The sequence below is a fragment of the Geotrypetes seraphini genome, chromosome 6 (genome assembly GCF_902459505.1).
Source record: "Geotrypetes seraphini chromosome 6, aGeoSer1.1, whole genome shotgun sequence".
NCBI classification, from domain to species: Eukaryota; Metazoa; Chordata; class Amphibia; order Gymnophiona; family Dermophiidae; genus Geotrypetes; species Geotrypetes seraphini.
The window spans coordinates 6095393-6116394 of NC_047089.1; the positions used below are offsets into that span (position 1 = coordinate 6095393).

General features: G+C 47.1%; 1 protein-coding gene across 5 annotated transcripts in view; it reads left to right on the forward strand.

Annotated features, from left to right (window-relative positions):
- The window catches only part of LOC117362166 (leucine-rich repeat-containing protein 51-like), a 108847-nt gene that overhangs the window by 23289 nt on the left and 64556 nt on the right, over nucleotides 1–21002 (forward strand). For all 5 annotated transcript variants that reach the window (XM_033948090.1, XM_033948092.1, XM_033948093.1 and 2 more), the window contains exon 3: nucleotides 6496–6701. In XM_033948090.1, coding sequence (XP_033803981.1) covers nucleotides 6496–6701 — 206 coding nt within the window. The remainder of the gene's footprint in view (nucleotides 1–6495; nucleotides 6702–21002) is intronic.

The window sequence follows — 21002 nt, forward strand, 5'->3', positions numbered from 1 at the left end:
TCAGTATGGAGCCATGGTGGACCTTTTTGGCGGTAGCGTCCAGGGTCCTGTGTTCTTTGCCCGGAGGGTCGTTGGCCTGCAGGCGGTTGCTCTTAGCTTTCTTAAGAGCACTTTCTACTATGATGGACTGGTGAGGGAGCTGTGGTTTGTCAAAGCCCAGTGCCTCGCTGATCTGGTATTTTTTGGTCTAGCCTCCTGGACACGGCCGGGCCTGACCGTGGGGTTTTCCGGATCTGGTCCTGGCAATCTAGTAGCATTCTGTGAGCTGGTAGTGTGGCTATGGCCTTTTGCAACTTTAGGTATTTCAGCAGTCCCGGTGCTGCTTCTGTCACCTCTAGCTCCTGTACTGGGGTGAGTGCCAGCTTGGAAACTACCTTCTGGAGGAACTTTGGATAAGTGAGGTCCTCCGCCGGCATGTCGGACTGTGTTGTCCCAGACGCGTGCTCTGTGTCTGGGGTGTCTTGGGTTGTTGATGTGTGTGTGCTGCCCCGTGTTGAAGCATAGCTTTGCTGGTAGCACCCACTGCGTTTTGAGGCATAGCCGTCTGTGGCTGGAGAGTGTGATGCGGCTGTCTCTGCTCCCTGCCTCCATGTTGCCGGTGGTTGCAGTGTCTGCTCTGCATTCGGTGCTGAGCTCTTGCTCTGCGCCCTTTGCCCGGAAAGTTGCTTTGCGATGAATTTCAAATTTTCAAATTTTATTAGGATTTTATATACCGCCTATCAAGGTTATCTAAGCGGTTTTACAATCAGGTACTCAAACATTTTCCCTATCTGTCCCGGTGGGCTCACAATCTATCTAACGTACCTGGGGCTATGGAGGATTAAGTGACTTGCCCAGGATCACAAGGAGCAGCAGGACAATTGTTCGACTGTTGAAAAAGTCGAACAATTGTCTGTGAGCGGTAGGAGTGGTCAGTTGGCGTGGCTGGATGTTGGGATCTGCGGCCGATGCACGTGGGTGGTCAGCCAGCTGATGGGGTCTGCCCCTGCTCCTGGTCCCACGATCTTTCGACCTTCTGCGCCTCCGCCGTCTTGGTGAGGCTGCTGATGATGATGATGAAGAGGAGGGGGAGGAAGATGTTCTGTCTCCTTCATGTTCCCTCCTTGCAGGTTCTGGTGTGTTGGCTCCTGTGAGGCACATTGTCCTGTCCCTTTAGGTGTGCAGAGTTCTTTTCCATGCTTGCAAAGGCACTGTCTGTATCCAGGCTTGCCTTTTGCTGTGTCTGTGCCTTTAAGGGGGCGGGGCCCAGAGCACTGATATCATCCTGGGATGAGATCGAGGCAGTTTGAATCTCGGGGCTGCAGGCAGCATGGCTTCGATGGCCACATGGCTTCGATTTTGAAATCGGAGCAGTCCCGAGTTGGTGCAGCTGGAATGGCCAGCGGAGGGGATAGGAGACCCTCGGCCGTTTTTGCCACTGTCTGCACTTCTATGCTCTACCCTAGGCCATGGAGCAGCCGTCGGGGAGCTATCCTGTAGTCGGAAAATTTCAGGAGCAGTGTACTCTGTTTTTGCTGGGCTTCCTGAGGCAGCAGGTAAGCAGGGGCTGCTTTTTGGCTGCATTTTTTTTTTCTTCCTTCGCTGGTCTTCCCCCATGGTGTGCAGCTTTTGGAGCCAATTTCTTCCAGCCCTCTGAGACATTTTTAGGCACTGAGGGCAGGCTGCCATGAGGTGTGCTTCTCCTAGGCAATGGACACACACCTCATGGGGGGGTCCAAGGAGCTCCTTTTTCGTTTGCAGTCCGGGCACCTTGAAACCTGGTTTTCCTGCAGGCTCTTCGTTTTTTTGTTTTTGTTTTGCCATTCTTCTTCTATCTGGGTTTTTTGTTGTTGTTTTTTTTGTTTGTTTTTTTTTTGAATGGAGAGCTGTGATCCGTCCGTTTGGGAAGGGCGGATTAACTAAACTGGATTAGTGAGGGACAGCACAGGTATATATAGGGCTACCTGCACATGCTCAGATGAGGCTCCTAAAGCCTCACCTGAGCTCTGGGAGAGCAAATCCGAATTGGGAACGTAAATGACATCACCAAAAGTGGGGCTGACTTGTACTGCTTGTCCATGGAGAAATCTCCTTTTCCCTACGAGGCAGGCAGGCTAATTGAGTTAGTTAGTTGCTATGGCAATCACCTCACAGCTGGGCTATTGCACGGAGTCCTGAAACCAGGAAACTCTGGGGTTTAAACTGGCCAGAATTACAGCCTGGCGTTTGGTTCAGATGTGAGAATATCCTGAAGAGGAGATTACGGTATCCTTTACAAATTCCAACAAACCAGCATGTGAAACTGCAGTACAGGATTATTCCCCCTGGTAATTCCCACAGTCATTAACTCAAAGAGCAAACAGAGAAATACAGCCAGAAAGAAAAACCCTTTTCACAGACCTTTTCCCAGGGTATTCAGCTCTCCATTTCCTCTGGCCAGCTTTCCTGCATAACCCTACTTTCCTCTAACACCATTGGCTCTGGGGGAAGGAATTCTATAGCCAAATTACCAGCCTATTCCTCAGTCATTTCCCAGTCAGTGCTGAGGAACTGCTCTGCAAGGTCTGAGGCAAGCTCAGCCCCGTCCTGCCTCTGCTTTACTGCCAAGCCTCGTTCTGCTCCTCCTCCTCCCTCCCCTTGCTCTCTGATGAGCCTGGCTTTAAGCTGAGGGAAAGAACCACTCCCCCTTGGCTTTGGATGGGGGAAGGGAATTCCTTCCTCGGCCCATGCCGTTTCTCTGAGGGGAAACTGCTTGTGAGCTTTCCAGGGCCACCATCAGAAATTTCTGGGCCCCTTACTGAACAATCCTATTGGGCCCCCCGCGCACCCCTTCCCCCCCCCCCCCCCGGCCCCTCTTCTTCCATGGGCCGAATACACACATACTTTTCTCTGTCGCCACACTCTTTGACCAAAAGATTTGTAAGCCTGCAACCACGTCAAGGTAGACTCTTTCAGCAGGGCCCTAACCTAACCTAAACTAAACTAATCTATACCTATCTATTCTAAACTAACATATGTCTAATACTGGACTAATAACAAACTAACAAACATCTGCATAATAAATAACTAATAAATAATAGTGATAGTAGCTATAATTCACTTTTGAATGTAAAATCTCAGTTAAGGATTTCTTTTGACCTTTGTAGGCCAGAAGTAGATCACAATTGCACTGGAGGTCTCTGTTGCAGGATTAGCTGCTCTAATCAGATACCATCGAACAGAAAAAGAATTCCGATCGATATTGATCAAACGGATTAATAAAAATGTACAAAATTATTTACAATCGATTATTTAATTGATCAGAACTGATTGATCTGACAAAATAATTAATGTGTCTGCTAGCTCTTACATATCTGACCGAGCACATATCTGAACATACATATCTGAGCGCATATCTAAACATACACATCTGAGCGCATATCTAAACATACACATCTGAGCGCATATGTGAGCACATATACATGTGAGCGCATATACATATGAGCGCATATGTGAGCGCATATACATCTGTATGATCCCATCCTCCTCAGCTTGCCTATAGCTGCATCATGCATGTTAAAAATGTACGATATGTTGATATGTGCACCTTCCTTCCTTCCCATCCATCCTCCTCATCCTGTCCTTACACATCCACAGCTGATGATAAATAAGTGCATATGAGCACATCATTAACATGCAGCTATGGATGAATATATAATGATATGATGAGTGTGCACCTCTTCCTTCCCATCATCCTCAGCATTTCACATACAGCATGTTACATTACACAGACTTTGTGTAATGTGACATGCTAAGGAGGATGGGAAGGAAGAGGTGCACACTCATAACATCATTATATATTCATGAATCAATCTGATAATCATCACCACCAGGCTGTGTGTGTTATGGGATGGAGGAAAAAAGGTGCAAGGGATGGAGGAAGAAAGGTGCATGTTTAAATTGCGCGGGGACAGAAATCCCACCCGTCCCCGCGAGGAATCCCCTCAGTCCCCGCCCGTCCCTATAAACTACAGAAATAGTTATTTCATTTAATTATGCTACTGAATTAAAGACTCTGATAGAAACCCATTTAAAAATAAGCAAAAAGACTTTATTAATTTGGAAATATTAATTGGGAAGAATACATACTTTGTAAACGGGTTTCTACCAGAGCCTCTAATGTTTATAAATTTTTATCAACACAACTAATATACTACTTTATCCTGAAGCAAAAAAAAAAAAAAAGAATTTTTTTCCTACCTTTGTTGCCTGGTTTCTGCTTTCCTCATGTTCTCATTTAATTCCTTCCATCCACTGTCTCTCTTCTGTCTGCGTCTTCCATTTGCTCTGTTACTGTGCCTCTCCCTTTCTCCCCCCTCCCAAATTGGTCTGGCACCCATCTTCTTCCCTCCGCTCCCCCCATAGTCTGACATCTGTCTTCTTCCCACTCTCTCTTCCCCATTTCCTTTCAGCGTCCTTCTCCCCCCTGTCTTCCACATTTGCTTTCAGTGTCCTTCTCCCCCCTGTCTTCCCCATGTCCTTTCAGGGTCCTTCTCCATCCCTTTGTCTTCCCCATGTCCTTTCAGCGTCCTTCTCCACCCCTTTGTCTTCCCCATGTCCTTTCAGCGTCCTCCACCCCTTTGTCTACCCCATGTCCTTTCAGCGTCCTTCTCCACCCCTTTGTCTTCCCCATGTCCTTTCAGCGTCCTTCTCCACCCCTTTGTCTTCCCCATGTCCTTTCAGCGTCCTTCTCCACCCCTTTGTCTTCCCCATGTCCTTTCAGCGTCCTTCTCCACCCCTCCCGTCTTCCCCATGTCCTTTCAGCGTCCTTCTCCACCCCTCCCGTCTTCCCCATGTCCTTTCAGCGTCCTTCTCCACCCCTCCCGTCTTCCCCATGTCCTTTCAGCGTCCTTCTCCACCCCTCCCGTCTTCCCCATGTCCTTTCAGCGTCCTTCTCCACCCCTCCCGTCTTCCCCATGTCCTTTCAGCGTCCTTCTCCACCCCTCCCGTCTTCCCCATGTCCTTTCAGCGTTCTTCTCCACCCCTCCCGTCTTCCCCATGTCCTTTCAGCGTCCTTCTCCACCCCTCCCGTCTTCCCCATGTCCTTTCAGCGTCCTTCTCCACCCCTCCCGTCTTCCCCATGTCTCCCTCCCTGCCCCTTACCTTTGTGGTGCTTCCCCACCCGACCGACAACAGAACAGGCCCGGTTGGACAAACCTCCCTGCCCTGTAGCCGCGAATCTAAATTACCTTCTTACAGCAGCTGGAGTATTGAAGCTGCTGTAAGAAGGTAATTTAGATTCGCTGCTAGAGGGCAGGGAGGTTTGTCGGCCGGGCCTGTTGTCGGTCGGTCGGGGGAAGCGCCACAAGGCTAAGGGGACCTGACTGGCTGTGCACACTCCCCCCCCATGACCGCCCCCCCCCCCCCATGGCTGCACCGGGGCGGACCGCCCCCCCCCCCTTCGGTACATGACTGCCTTTTCCCTACCTGCCCTGCCGCAAGCAGCCGACCGGAAGTCTTCCCGATGTCAGCGCTGACGTCGGAGGAAGGGAGGGCTTTGCAGGTAAGGAGAAGGAGAGGAGACTATGCTTGCGACCCTGGGGGAGCCCGGGCCCCCTGTCAGCTCCGGGACCCTGAATGCAGAACTGGTAGTACTGCCCTGATGGCGGCCCTGGACCTTTCTGCCTTACAGGCATGGGACAATAGCAAGGCAGCTTCTCCCTGCCTGGCTTTGGGACCACTTCAGGTAAGTCTAAGCCTTCCTGTTCTATTTCCATTTCTTCATTGTCACTCACCAGGTAGTCAGCTAATTTATTGTCCTGGGCACTGACCTGGTCAGCCCTTCTGCATTGGGGTTTGTATACTTTCCTTCCTTTCCCTGTGGCAAACCTTGGAAAAGCCGTCCGTTTGTCACACTGTCTAGAAACCTATTCCAGATGAGATGGTTGCTTCGGCCAAGCAGTACTACAGAATGTATTTTCTTCCTAAAGGCCAACTCTCTCTCCATCCCATTTCAGTAAGCTAGGGAGTCCCACATGTAAGAATATGCTGCCCGCTTGTCCTAGGATAAAACGGTTATTTACCTTAACAGGTGCTCTCTGAGGATAGCAGGCAGATATTCTCACATCCCTCCCTCCTCCCCTGGTTGGCTTCTTAGCTTGCTTACAGAACTTAAGAGCTGCAAGCCGACATGGGGTAGGAAGGCACGTGCATGATGCGGGCAGTCTCGAAGCTTTGCAAAAGCTTAAAGTGATGGCACACTTTAACACTGTCTGTACCTGGCTCTGTGGATGGCATCACCCAAATGTGAGAATATCTGCCTTCTGTCCCTGGATAACACCTGTTCCTGTAAGTAACTGATTTATTGCTCTTCTGCTTTCTTTTTATTCTTATTTCGACCTTTGTTCTTGTGCATACCTGGAAGACAAAGCCTTTTTCCTGTTACTGGTTTTCTGCCTGGGTCACATTTATAATTTTTACTGTTGCACTTTCTCCTTGGATAGCTTGACTGCAACATATCCCTTCCTACTTTTGTAGATGTTCTACTAGAGGAGCCGCGCCCTGGTGTGAAACTTCTTCGGCGGTCCAAAGATGGAAAACTGATAACGCAATCAATCCGACTGAACAATAACACTCTGACAGATCTGTCCCACTTCACTCAGGTGATAGAGAGAGTGTTAAAAGACCCCTCTCATCTGTGCTGGATTGACCTCTCCTTTAATGACTTGGCTTCTATTGAACCAGTGAGTTGTTTGTTCTCAAATGGGTAATAACATGGGACTGGGGTTTATGGGTTCCATTTCTGCCCATTTGGTAAGGAATATTGGGAAACAATTTAGGGTTACTATATGGCTCCAGAAAAAGGCAAATAGATTGAGTCATCGAGTGTTACTTCCACTGCTTTCAATGGAAATAAAACCCGAATGTTTCAATCCATCCTCCTTTTTCTGGAGCCATGTGGTAACCCTAGGAAACACCTATTAGAGTGAAAGGCAGGTCTAGTTTAAGTTCTGCATGCTCAGGAAATAATTTGTATGGTAGTTCAGAACAGGAATAATTTGTTCATTCCTGGGCCCTAAGCTCTTGGGGAAACATAAGACATGCCCATATGATCAGGAATGAGGTAACAAGACTTCAATGAGGTAGAAGACTTCAAAACAGCAACTTGTCTGTCTCTTCACTCCACTGCTGCTATTTTGGTCTTATTGCTAAGTCTTGCTTTTATTCCACCACCCTCACCCCCCCTTTTTAATATTTACTGGCTATTAATCAAACAACATATAAGAAATAGCACATAAAAAAACCAATCAGGTGATTTCTTATAAACATAAATATGCCTAAAATATTGTAGTTCTAATTACATAAAGACATAAGAAGATATGCCATATATATAAAATGGAAAGAGCAATAGCTACACAGCAGGGATATTTAAGGAAGTTTCAAGATGTGTGGGAGCCATTAACAAAATATTGTAATGAATAGATACAATTTTTCCCTCAAATTACAAGTTCAACATTCGGGGGGGGGGGGTAATTTTTTAATCTATCATCTAATATATAGGAATGATAGGGAAAAAATGAATTTTATCATATGGTACTTTATATTTTATATTTGTAATGAAAGGGAGGGAGATAATGTTATATGATTGGAATTATTGCTGATTATTAAGTGTTATATTTGATGTTAAAATGTTTCAAATTACTGTCACACTTATTGTAAGTTTTAAAATGAATAAAGATTTTATCAAAAACAAAAAAAAACATAAGAAGATAAATTGAGAAATGGAGGGGGAAAAATAAAAAAATGGATGATAGCCTGAACTACTAATTCTCACTGTAGACAATCTTTTATTCACCAAACATTAGTTCTAGAGAGACCTGAAATCCCACCCTGTATATCTTGTCTCATAACTAATTCTTCTTGGGCTTGTCAAAGCTCTTGCAGGCACATTAGGTCATAACATAATCTTTTCCTTGAAATTTCACCATACATCGTCTGCGAAACTTCAGGAAGAAAGAACATCCCCAGAGCCCAAGCCCTGGATCTTTACATTATCTGTAAATCCGAATATAATAAAACATAAGAACATAAGAATTGCCATCTCCGGATCAGACCCATGGTCCATCGAGTCCGGCGATCCGCACACGCGGAGGCCCAGTCAGGTATACACCTGATTGTTCTAATCACCCATATCCCTCTATGCCTCTCATAAGGAGATGTGCATCTAATTTGCCTTTGAATCCTAGCACAGTGGATTCCTTAATAACCTCCTGTGGAAGAGCATTCCATGCGTCCACCACTCGCTGCGTAAAGCAGAACTTCCTGACATTTGTCCTGGACTTGTCACCCCTTAGCTTCAAACCATGTCCTCTTGTCCGTGTCACATTGGACAATGTAAATAATTTGTTTTTCTGCTCTATTTTATCGATGTCTTTCAGTATTTTGAACGTCTCTATCATGTCCCCTCGCAGCCTCCTCTTCTCAAGGGAGAACAATCCTAGTTTCTTGAGTCGTTCCTCATATTCCAATTTCTCCATACCTCTTATTAGTTTCGTTGCTCGTCTCTGCACCCTCTCCAGCAGTTTTATATCCTTCTTTAGGTTGGGAGACCAATGTTGTACACAGTATTCCAAGTGTGGTCTGACCATTGCTCTATAAAGCGGCATTATGACTTTCTCCGATCTACTTGTGATTCCTTTCTTTATCATGCCCAACATTCTGTTTGCTTTCTTTGCCGCTGCCGCACATTGTGCCGACGGCTTCAGGGTCCTATCTATCAGTACACCCAGGTCCTTTTCTTGTTCGCTCTTACCCAGAGTTGCTCCTGACATTCTATACTCGTGTTCCTTATTCTTACTACCTAAATGCATTACTTTGCATTTCTCCACGTTGAACTTCATCTGCCATTGCTCTGCCCATTTCTCTAGCTGATACAAGTCGCTCTGGAGTTCCTCGCTATCTTCCTGCGATCTGATTTCCCGGCATAGCTTTGTGTCGTCTGCAAACTTAATGATCTCACTGGATATTCCGCCTTCCAGGTCATTGATATATATATTAAATAGAATCGGCCCAAGTACCGAGCCCTGGGGCACACCACTAGTCACTTTCTCCCAGTCTGAGAACTTCCCATTTATGCCCACTCTCTGCTTCCTGTTTTCCAGCCATTTGCCTATCCACCTTTGTATATCTCCCTCTATTCCATGGCTTTGTAGTTTCCTGAGAAGTCTTTCATGCGGAACTTTGTCGAATGCTTTCTGGAAGTCCAAATAAATTATGTCCACCGGCATTCCACTATCAATTTGCTTGTTCACGGTCTCAAAAAATTGAAGCAAATTCGTTAAACATGATTTCCCTTTCCTGAACCCATGTTGACTGGGTTTCAGCAAGTCGTGTGTATCTAAGTGCCGGACTATGCTATCCTTGATCAGTGCTTCAACCATCTTTCCAGGGACAGACGTAAGGCTCACTGGTCTGTAGTTGCCCGGTTCTCCTCTCGATCCTTTCTTGAAAATTGGCGTGACATTCGCTATCTTCCAGTCATCTGGTATCTGTCCAGTTCTGATTGTCAGATTGGTGAGTTTTTGCAATAACTCTCCGATTTCAATCTTCAATTCTTTTAAGACTCTCGGATGAATTCCATCCGGTCCAGGGGATTTGTCACTTTTAAGTTTGTCGATCTGGTAGTATATCTGGTCCAACTCCACTTCAACTGTGGTGAGGCTGTCTTCTATTACTCCATTAAACACTTTCATTGCCTCTGGTATTTTTGCAGTATCCTCCTCCGTAAAGACAGACGCAAAGAAGGAATTTAGTTTGTCCGCAATTTGTTTATCTTCCTTAATGTACCCTTTTCTTCCCTGGTCGTCCAGGGGTCCCACCGCCTCTTTTGCGGGTTTTTTCCCTTTCACGTATCTAAAGAAGGGCTTGAAGTTCTTGGCCTCTTGCGCTATTTTTTCTTCATAGTCCTTTTTGGCATCCCTCACCGCCTTGTGACATTTCTTCTGTTCGTCTTTATGTTTTTTCCATGCTTCGGTCGTTTTGATGTGTTTCCATTTTTTGAAAGAGTCCTTCTTTTCTTTTATGGCTTCCTTCACCTGTCTGGTAAGCCATGCCGGTTCTCCCTTACCTTTTGTTCTCCCTTCCTTGGAGATCCTCGGAATGTGTAGGTTTTGTGCTTCTGTGATAGTACTTTTCAGTAGGGACCATGCCTGGTCTACTGTTTCAATTTTATCCACTTTTTTCTTGAGTCGTTGTTTCACCATGGCTCTCATGCGATCGTATTTGCCCTTTTTAAAGTTAAAGGTTTTGGTTAAGGTTTTGGCACTTTTTCTATTCCCGATGTCAAGCTTAAAGATGATCACATTGTGATCGCTCGTCCCCAGCGGTACCGTAACTTCTACTTCTTTTGTCGGTCCCGTGAGGCCATTTAGCACCAAGTCCAGGGTGACGTTGCCTCTTGTCGGCTCTTTCACCATTTGTTCCAGGAAGCAATCCCCTAGCGCCTCCAGGAACTTGGCCTCCTTGCCGCAGTTGGAGGTTCCTAGTTTCCAGTCTATCCTCGGGAAATTGAAGTCTCACAATATTATTACATTGCCCGTCTTGCATTCTCGTTTGATTTCCTCTATCATTTCTAAGTCAGTTTCATCCGCCTGTCCCGGGGGACGATAAAAAAGGCCAATTTTCGTGGCTGCACTGTTTTGTCCAGGAATCTTGACCCAGAGGGACTCTAGCTTCTCTTTCGTTTCCATCGTAGCCACTTCAACAGATTCTATTCCTTCCTGCACATATAGGGCAATACCTCCACCTTTCTGCCCTACTCGATCTCTTCTATATAGTTTGTATCCCTGAAGTACTGTGTCCCATTTGTTTTCTTCATTCCACCATGTTTCTGTTATGCCAATGATTTCCAACTTATCATTTCTTGCTATTGTCTCTAGTTCCCCCATTTTGTTTCCTAGACTTCTAGCATTCGTATACATACATTTGAGTTCTCTTCGAGTTACTTTTATAACATAACATAAGTAGTACAAAATATAATCGGAAGAACCTCCCTCCCCACCAATAAAAGGACAAAGCAGAACCCAAACTAATCCAACAAAAAAAGTACCATGAATCATAGAGGAGACTGGATTCTGATATCTCTTCAACCTCTATAAATAAAGGATTCCAAATAGCTATGGAAGAAAACAAAATGGGAAAGAAAATAAAAAAAACACCCTTACCTCAGTTGCATCATCAAATAGTGTTAAGCACCAAGCTTCTTGCTCTGGGAGAGAGAAACATATATAGAGGTTCCAACAAGTAAAAATTATCCCAGGACAAGCAGGAAGATATTCTTACATATGGGTGTTGTTATCCACGGAGCCCAGTATGAACAGTCCACAAATGCAGTGTCACTCTAAAACTTGAAGACTGCCCACTCAGGGCATGCACAAGTACATTCCCTCTCACTGCTGGCTTGCGAGACCATCAGTTCTTAATTTTCCGCAGAGCTGATAAGCTATTTCTCTCAGTGCGTGTACTATATACGCCTGTTTTAGGTGTAGTTTTTCTACCTACTTTTTATGCATATATTCTCTATTAATACTTTTGTGCCTTCCTGTTAACCCGGTTTCATTGTTTTAGACTGGAGGCCTGTGTCCAATTCCAGACTGCTGAGCTCTGAACAGATAGTTGGTGAAGGAGAAATTTCACATGATATCTCTGGGAACCCTATTATCACTGTTAAAAGAGGATGACTTGCTTTGCTCTCTAGATCTCAAAGAAGCAGACACCCATATTCCCATTCTACCTGCCCACAGGAAATACCTGTGCTTTCAAATAAGAACATGCCATTTCCAGTATAAGATGCTTCCATTTGGTCTGACATCAGCACTCAGAGTTTTCACAAAATGCCTAGTAGTAGCAGTTTCATGTATTGCCATACTTGAATGACTGGTTGATCAAAGCCTCCACACCTTTGCAGGCTCAAACCAGGGATGCAACGATTTACCTACTAGAACGCCTAGTGTTTGCAATCAACTACCAGAAATCACATCTAGAACCAACACAGACTCTAGAATTCATTGGCGCACTCTTGAACCCTATTCAAACTTGTGCATTCCTACATGATAGATACATAGAAACATAGAAATAGACGGCAGATAAGGGCCCACGGCCCCATGTGCCGATCCCATTTGGCCTTAAAATCAGGCACGCTGCTGGCTTCAATCACCTGTAGTGGAAGACTATTCCAGCGATCAACCACTCTTTCAGTGAAAAAGAATTTCCTGGTGTCACCTCGTAGTTTCCCGCCCCTGATTTTCAACAGATGCCCTCTTGTTGTCGTGGGACCCTTGAAAAAGAAGATATCTTCCTCCGCCTCGATGCGGCCCGTAAGATACTTGAACGTCTCGATCATGTCTCCCCTCTCTCTGTGCTCCTCGAGCGAGTATAGCTGTAATTTGTCAAGCCGTTTTTCGTATGGTAGATCCTTGAGTCCCGAGACCATCCGGGTGGCCATTCTTTGCACCGACTCCAGTCTCAGCACATCCTTGCGATAATGCGGCCTCCAGAATTGCACACAGTATTCCAGGTGGGGCCTCACCATGGATCTATACAATGGCATAATGACTTCCGCCTTACGACTGACGAAACCCCTTCGTATGCAGCCCATGATTTGTCTTGCCTTGGACGAAGCCTGCTCCACTTGATTGGCAGACTTCATGTCCTCACTGACGATTACCCCCAAGTCTCGTTCTGCTACCCTTTTTGCTAGAATCTCGCCATTAAGGGTATAAGACTTGCATGGATTCTGGCTGCCCAGGTGCATAATTTTGCATTTTTTGGCATTGAAGTTGAGTTGCCATGTCCTAGACCATCGCTCCAGTAGGAGTAGGTCGTGCATCATGTTGTCGGGCACTGAATCTTCGTCTGTTGTGCATTTGCCCACTACATTACTCAGTTTGGCGTCATCGGCGAATAATGTTATTTTACCTCGAAGCCCTTCTGCCAAGTCTCTTATAAAGATGTTGAATAGGATTGGGCCCAAGACTGAGCCCTGTGGTACTCCACTAATCACCTCCGTCATTTCGGAGGGGGTGCCGTTTGCCACCACCCTTTGGAGCCTACCTCCAAGCCAGCTCCCAACCCATTTCGTCAATGTGTTACCTAATCCTATAGAACTCATCTTGCTCAGTAACCTGCGGTGTGGTACGCTATCGAATGCTTTGCTAAAGTCCAGGTACACGATGTCTAGGGACTCCCCAATATCCAGCTACTTGACACTCTGATTCAACTTTGCCAGAAAGTCTCCTCCTCTTGCTACATTTCAGCACACTAAATGCTGCTAGTATTTGGTCACTTGGCTTCTACCATATATATCACTCCCTTTGCATGTCTCCATTTCAGAGATCCTCAATGGTTCAAGCCACGGGCTTTCTTTCTGTACAGATCAGAATGACATCACAACTTCAAAGATCACTTTAGTGGTGGCTAACACCTACCAAACTCTCCAAGGGACTTTTGTTCCAAGTGCCACCATGATCAGATGGGGAGCCCACCTCGATGGTCTCCATACCCAAGGAACCTAGAATCCTCTGAAGAAAACTCTCCACATCAGTCTGCTCAAACTCCAAACAATCCGCAATGCTCTGTTTACATACCAGGATCATCTCCTCAATCAAGTAGTACTCGTCTGCACGGACAACCAAGTAGCTATGTACTATGTGAACAAGCAGGGAGGAACGGGAACGCACTGTCTCTGCCGGGAAGAGATACAAATCTGGTCTTAGTCGATCCCTCACAACATTTTCCTGCTAGCAGTTTCCCTGGCAGGAAAGCAAAATGTATTGGTAAACAAATTGAGCAGAATCCTTCAGCCTCACGAGTGGATACTCAACTCCCAGGTTCTTCATCAAATCTTTGGATTACAGTACCTCAGAGATAGACCTCTTTGCTTTCTATCACAACCACAAACTTCTAGTCTTCTGTTCCAATTGTCTGGAGTCGGATGCCTTTCTCTTCGACTGGTGGAACCAATTTCTGTACACCTTCCTGCCATTTCCTGTGATCAGGAAGGCTCTGCTCAAACTTCAACAAGATCAGGCCACCATGATTCTTTTTTTTTGAAATTCTTTATTTAAACACTGTGCTCACAAGTACTATAAGTACATAGTATAACAAAACATCAACAGCAAGAATACAGTGAAAACAGTATATCAAGTCTCCCCCCAGTCCCTCCCCCCCCACCCCCTCCCTCCTCCCCCCCCCCGATCCTCCTAAAGTTCCCAACTTCCTATACTCCTACAACACCCCCCCCCCACCCAGGAGATATCATGAAAAAGGAAGAAGAAGTTGAATATAGTCCAAAGCTTCAAAGGAAATATAATAGAACTCACAGTGGGATTACCCCCTCTAAGTCTCCAATGCCTGATCCTGAACCTCAAGGTCCCCCTCCACCTCTAGGAAGCGTCCCCACAGGTCCTCAAATTGTTGCCGTTGGCGGGTAAGTAAAGCGGAGAGCCTAAACTTTTCACAGACCCAGCTCAATTTCACTCTCATCATCTTCACCGTTGGAACTGTAGTGCTCTTCCACAGGGACGCCAGCACCATTCTAGCAGACGTAAAAGCCAGTCTTGCCAGCTTATCCTGCGTGGCCTCCACAGTCCCCGGAATAATCCCCAACAAAGCTGTGGCTGCTCCACATGGGAATGGACATTGTAACAGACTCCCCACATATTGGAACACCTGGGTCCAATAGTCCCCAACATGGGGGCAGTCCCACCACATATGAAAAAATGTACCCCTCAGACCACATCCCCTCCAGCACTCCCCTGTGTGGGATGCACTCATCTTTGCAATCACCACAGGGGTGACATACCATCGCACCAAAAGTTTAAGTGCATTTTCAACCAATTGCGGGGCCACCGCTACATGATGTATGCGTAATGCAATTTGTTCCCATTCCTCCTTCGAATATGTGTGCCCCAAATCCTCCTCCCACGCCCTCATATACGTAGTTTTTTGATCAGGGTCTGCATGCAGCAATCGATATAACTTGGAAATGCATCCTCAACTCACCGAGTCCCCTAGTAATAACTCAAACCCGGAACGCTTATAAGCGGATAAGTCTCTCACTTTACAACGCATAACATAATCCTTCACCTGGAGGTAAGGGAACATATCACTCTGCTCTAGATTGAAGGAGGTCCGAACCTCAGGAAACTCACGAATACGCTCCCCCTCCAATAGCTGGCCAAAACAACGCAACCCCCGTCGCTCCCATCTGCAAAAGACTCCCCCTTCCCTACCCGGGGTGAAATCCTCCGCATACCGAATGGGCATAAGATGTAATCTCCGCTTTCCACCCACCAATTTCCTACCAGCCCCAATCCAAACCCTTAGCGTCCATTGTATAAAAGGATTAGGAATAGAAGCAATCTCCCTGTCCCTTAAACCCACCCATGGTAAGTATGACAAAGCTAGAATGCCCCTAGGCATCTCCAGGAGACCCTGTTCCACTAGAACCCACATTTTAGCTGGGGTCGCATGCCACTCCACCACCGCCCTAAGTTGTGCCGCCCTATAGTACTGTTCCAGGTCAGGTATTCCCATTCCACCCTCCTCTTTAAATTTGAACATGGCATATCGCGCCACTCTGGGGTGCCTACCCCCCCATATAAAGTGTAAAAGAGACTTATGCCAACGCACAAAGTATGCTTTGGGTACTTCTACAGGTAAAACCTGAAAAAGATAAAGAAATTTGGGCAAAACCATCATGAGGATCACCTCCATTCTGCCCATCCAAGACAGATACAAATGATCCCATCTATCCAGGTCCCGTTGTAGCGCCACTCCTAAAGGAAGGTAATTAAGGCGAAACAGGTCCTCCCAGTCCGCCCCCAGCCATATCCCCAAGTACTTGATTGGGCCCCTCACCCATCGAAAGGGAACCCTACGCTGCAGTACCAGGGCCTCCACCGCTGGCACTGAGATGTTCAAGATCTCTGTCTTAGACAGATTAGCTTTAAAGCCAGAAATCCGTCCATAATCTTGCATCAAATCCTTCAACGCCAAAAGCGATCTCTCTGACCCCTCCACTATGGCCAAGATATCGTCTGCAAAAAGGGACAATTTATGCTCAACCCCCTGCACCTGCACCCCCTTCACTAGCCTAGATAAACGTATGCGTTGAGCTAAAGGCTCAATCACCAAAGCAAACAGCAGTGGCGAAAGCGGGCACCCCTGTCTCGTCCCTCGATATAACTCAAAGGGTTTGGAATAGACCCCATTAACTTTGACACAAGCCATCGGGTTATGATACAGCGTGAGGATCCACGAGATAAATCGCTGCCCAAAACCCATCTGGCGTAGGACAGCCTCCATAAACGTCCAATCTACTCGGTCGAACGCCTTTTCGGCATCCACCGCTACCGCCACCCAGGGAGACCTCGATCTTCGGGCTTCCCACACCAGATTCAGCACCCGCCTAATACCATCAGCCGCCTGACGCCCCCCAATAAACCCCACCTGATCTGGGTGGATCAGGTCCGGCATATGAGCCGCCATCCTATCAGCCAGGATACGAGCTAGGATTTTAGTATCAATACCCAAGAGGGAGATAGGACGATAGCTACCACACAAGGACTCATCTTTCCCAGGCTTAGGAAGGATCGTAATCCCCGCCAACCGCATATAAAAAGGTAAACATTCCCCCTCTTGTAGGGAATTAAACAATCTAGTTAACAAAGGTGCAACTAGAGGGGAAAGTTTCTTATAAAACAGCCCTGTAAACCCATCCAATCCTGGGGACTTTCCCGGCTTCAAATGTCTAATAACTCGGAGCACCTCATCCACCGTGATATCCCCCTCCAACCCCAGTGCATCCGAGCTGGACAAGGTGGGTAACCCCAAATCCCTTAAATAGGCTTGGCTCTCTTCCACAGAGCCGTTAAGCTCTGGGGTATATAGCTCCTGATAGAATTCCCGAAACCTCTTCTGTATACTTATATCGTCAGTAAGCACTGTGCCATCACGCTCCTTAATAGCCAGAATATTACTCCTAGATTGCTGCATTTTGACCCTGTGAGCCAAAAGTTTACTGGCTCTGTTTCCTGTTTCAAAATATTTAAGCTTCAATTTCTCCAGATTAAATTTAATCCCCTCATCCTCCAACTTCCCAAGAGCCATTCGGGTTTCCTGAAGCCGAAGCTTTAACAGCGGGCCCCCCTGTCCCCTCTTATGTTGGTCCACCAAAGTGCGGAGCGTTGCCCGTAGCTTCAATTCCTCCCTCTGCCGGGACTTTTTCTTATAAGCTGCAATAGATATCAGTTCCCCTCGCAACACTCCTTTCAAACTCTCCCAGATTGTCATGGGGGAGAACTGATCCACACTATTGAACTCCAGGAAATCAGAGATCCCCGTTTCTAACTTATGCACTACGTTTGGATCTCCCAACAGGGTATCATTCAACCTCCAGTACGTATCTCCTCCCCTTGGCCCTCCCCAGCATAGATCCATCCAAAGCGGGGCATGGTCCGACCAACCAATGGTATCAATCTTGGTCTCTTTCACTTTACCCCCCCACCCTTTATCCACACATATCATATCTATGCGAGTGTAGACCTCATGTACTGGAGAATAAAACGTGTAGTCCCTACCCATCCAATGTTGCACCCGCCACCCATCCTCCACATTAAGGACTTCCAGAAATCTCTTCAGACATTTTCTATCACTCTTAAGTCTATCTCCCCCCTTACCCGTGGAATCCCAGGTTGGATTGAGAACCAAATTAAAATCTCCCCCCACTACCAAATGCCCCACCTTAACCGACAAAATCCTAGCCAATAGAAGATCAAAGAAGTGGCCCTGTTGAGAATTTGGTGCATACAAATTGACCAACGTTACCCGGGTTCCATCAATAGTCCCAGTCCATATGAGCCACCTCCCACCCTCATCCCTCCATACCTTATCGGGAACTATCTTCAGCTTGTGGGAAAACAAAATCCCCACCCCCGCTTTTTTCCGCTCCACCCTGTTAGAAGCCCAAACCCTCAGAGGATAGTCCCGAAACTGTACAAGTTTTTCCCCAGCTTTCACAAAATGAGTTTCTTGAACAAAACAAATATCAAAACATAGGCGCTTAACTTCTTTCAACAGCAGTTGCCGTTTACGCGGCATGTTAAGCCCCTTCACATTCAGACTGCCCACTCTTAGTACATTATCCCCCCCCATTCTCGATTAAGAACACACACCCACCTCCCTCCTGCTCCCCCCACCTTCCCCTTCCAGACACCATGCCCCCCCCTCCCCGTCCCTCCAGCTCTCCCCCCTTCCCCCCCTCCCCATTCTTCCCCTCCCCCCTCCCCACCCCACCCTCGCACCCACTCTCCCCACTCCCTCCAAGACTTCAAGTGACAACACCCCCCCCATGTCACCTCATTAATCCTTCCCGTCCCCACATCCAAACCCCGCACACCCCATAACCTCCCACCAATCACCTCCCCGACTCCGATTTATACAGTCCCAAGGACATGCTCACAGTCCCCATTGGATCATGATCAAGGTCCATACCACTGGAACCATGAAAATCAGCCCCCTCAGTTCACCAGTCAGGGGTCAGGAACCGCGGCTGCACTCAGCTCAGCCACCTCCCCCTCCTGTCGACCACGCTGTCGTCCTCTCCTTCTCTGGGGCACCGCCTTCCACTGATACCTCTCCAACTTCTGCGCAGGTACGTTGCTCAGCACGGAGTCGCCCATCTTCACCAGGCCCTCCTTCAGGAGCAGCGCCTGCAGCTCCGCCACTGTTGACACTCGCTTATGCACACCATTAATAGTGACCAATAGGCCAAAAGGGAACAGCCAGCGGTAGCGCAAGCTGTGTTGCTTCAACACCTCCAACAACGGTCGAAACTCTCTCCGCTTCTGTAAAGTGATGCTCGACAGATCCTGAAATATTTCCACTCTCAGATTCTTCCAGGGAATAACACCCAAATCTCTAGCTTTCTTCACCAATCGATCCTTATCAGGGAAATGGTGGATGCAGGCTATGATATCTCTCGGGTAATCCCCAGTTTTTGGACCGAGGGTTCGGTGCGCCCTATCCACTCTCAGGCCCCCACCGGTGGTCTCAGAGGCCCCGTCATCCGCCAGTAGGAACCGGCCAAGATCCTGTACCACAGCCACAGCATCTCCATACTCAGCAGTATCTGGAACTCCCCGGATCCGGACATTGTTCCGTCTGGACCTGTTCTCCAAATCTTCCACTTGAGCACAGCAGTCCAGAAGATCTTTCTGCACTGCCTTCACCTGCGTCGTGAGTCCCTTAACCGTCTCTTCTTGTTCCCCCATCCGACGTTCAGTTTCATCCACTCTACTGAGCAAGTCTGCAAAGTCCTGCCTGATCTCTTTCACAGCTTCTTTAATTTTTCCTTTCACCGCCGCCACCTCCTCCTTAATTTCAGCAGCCCATAGTTTCAAATCAGCCTTAGTTACAGCCACCGCCGCCGATCCTGCACGTCTGAGCCTCGGGGAAGCGCCACGTTCTGACTCATCCTCCGACACGCTTTCCCCCGACTCTTGCGCTGACTCGCGCGCGGACAGGCCCGAGGTCCCTCGCACATGGCGGAGGCCCCCCTGCTCGCCGCCACGGTCCGACGCCCTGCCGGGCTCCACTCGCTTTTTTACCGGCATCGTAGAGGTGCGCCCAGCTTCCCCCGCACTGCCGCAACTGCGCGAGGTCGGGTTTCAGCAGCTCGCTCCGGGAAAGGGACGCTATAGAGAAGGGAGAGTCAGAGCAAAATCTCTAACCCTCCATCTTGGGTCGTGACGTCACCGGAAGTCAGGCCACCATGATTCTGATAGCTCCGTGGTGGCCTTGTCAACTTTGGTTCCCTCTCCTCCTACAACTCAGCAAAAGGAAACCCATTATACTACAGATCTTTCCAATCTTGCTAACACAGAATGAGGGTTCTCTTCTCCATCCCAATTTACATTTGTTAGCACTCAGTGTGGTATCTCTCTACCAACAATTACATACAGTGATACTTTCTGCTCCAATGTCGGCCATTATTGAAACTTCTAGAAGACCATCCACTCAATGCTGTTAATGTTTCAAGTGGACTTGCTTCACAGTCTGTTGTGATCATCACTCATTGGCTCCTGTCACATGCCGACTACCATTGGTGCTTGAGCATCTCCTCCACTTCTCTGGTCTTACATCAGTCAGAGTTCACCTCAGTGTTATCAGTGCTTTCCAATCAGCAATAGACAAAATCCATTGTCTGTTTCATCCTCTGGTTTCTAGATTCATGGAAGAACTTTTTCATACCAAGCCACCTCTCAGACCTCATCTAGAAGCATGGGATCTTAAATGTGGTACTTGCCGCTTTGATGAAACCTCCCTTTGAACTACTCTCAACCTCATTTCTCAAGTATCTCACTTGGAAAGTGGTATTCCTCATATCTATCACATCTGCATTCATAATCTTTGAATTTCAAGTACTAGTGTCAGATCCACCTTTTACGACATTCTACCACAGCAAGGTAGTTCTCCGTAATCATCTGAAGTTCCTCCCTAGAGTCATCTCGTAATTTCATCAGAAGAAGACTATGGTTCTCTCTGTCTTCTTTCCAAGACCACATTCTTATCCTGGTGAAGCTGCACTCCACACACAACTGTAAACGAGCCCTCGCCTATTACTTAGATCAGACTAAACCTCACAGAATTTCTACTCAGTTCTTCTTCCTATCATTTGATCCAAACAGACTTGCAGCTCCTGTCACCAAGAGAACCATCTCCAGATGGCTGGACTGCATATCCTTTTGCAATTGCGACTTCAGTAACTCACCTACATTACACTCCCATTGAAAACATCTGCAAGGCAGCCACCTGGTCCTCAATCCATACCTTCACATCTCATTACTGTTTGGAGAATTATTCCAAAGAATAATCAGTTTGGCCCAACAATTATGAGAAATTTATTTTTCATTTAAAGGCCAACTTCCCTCTAACCTTATTGGTTTTCGTCAGGCTTATGTTTATGTACCCATTATTCTCATCCA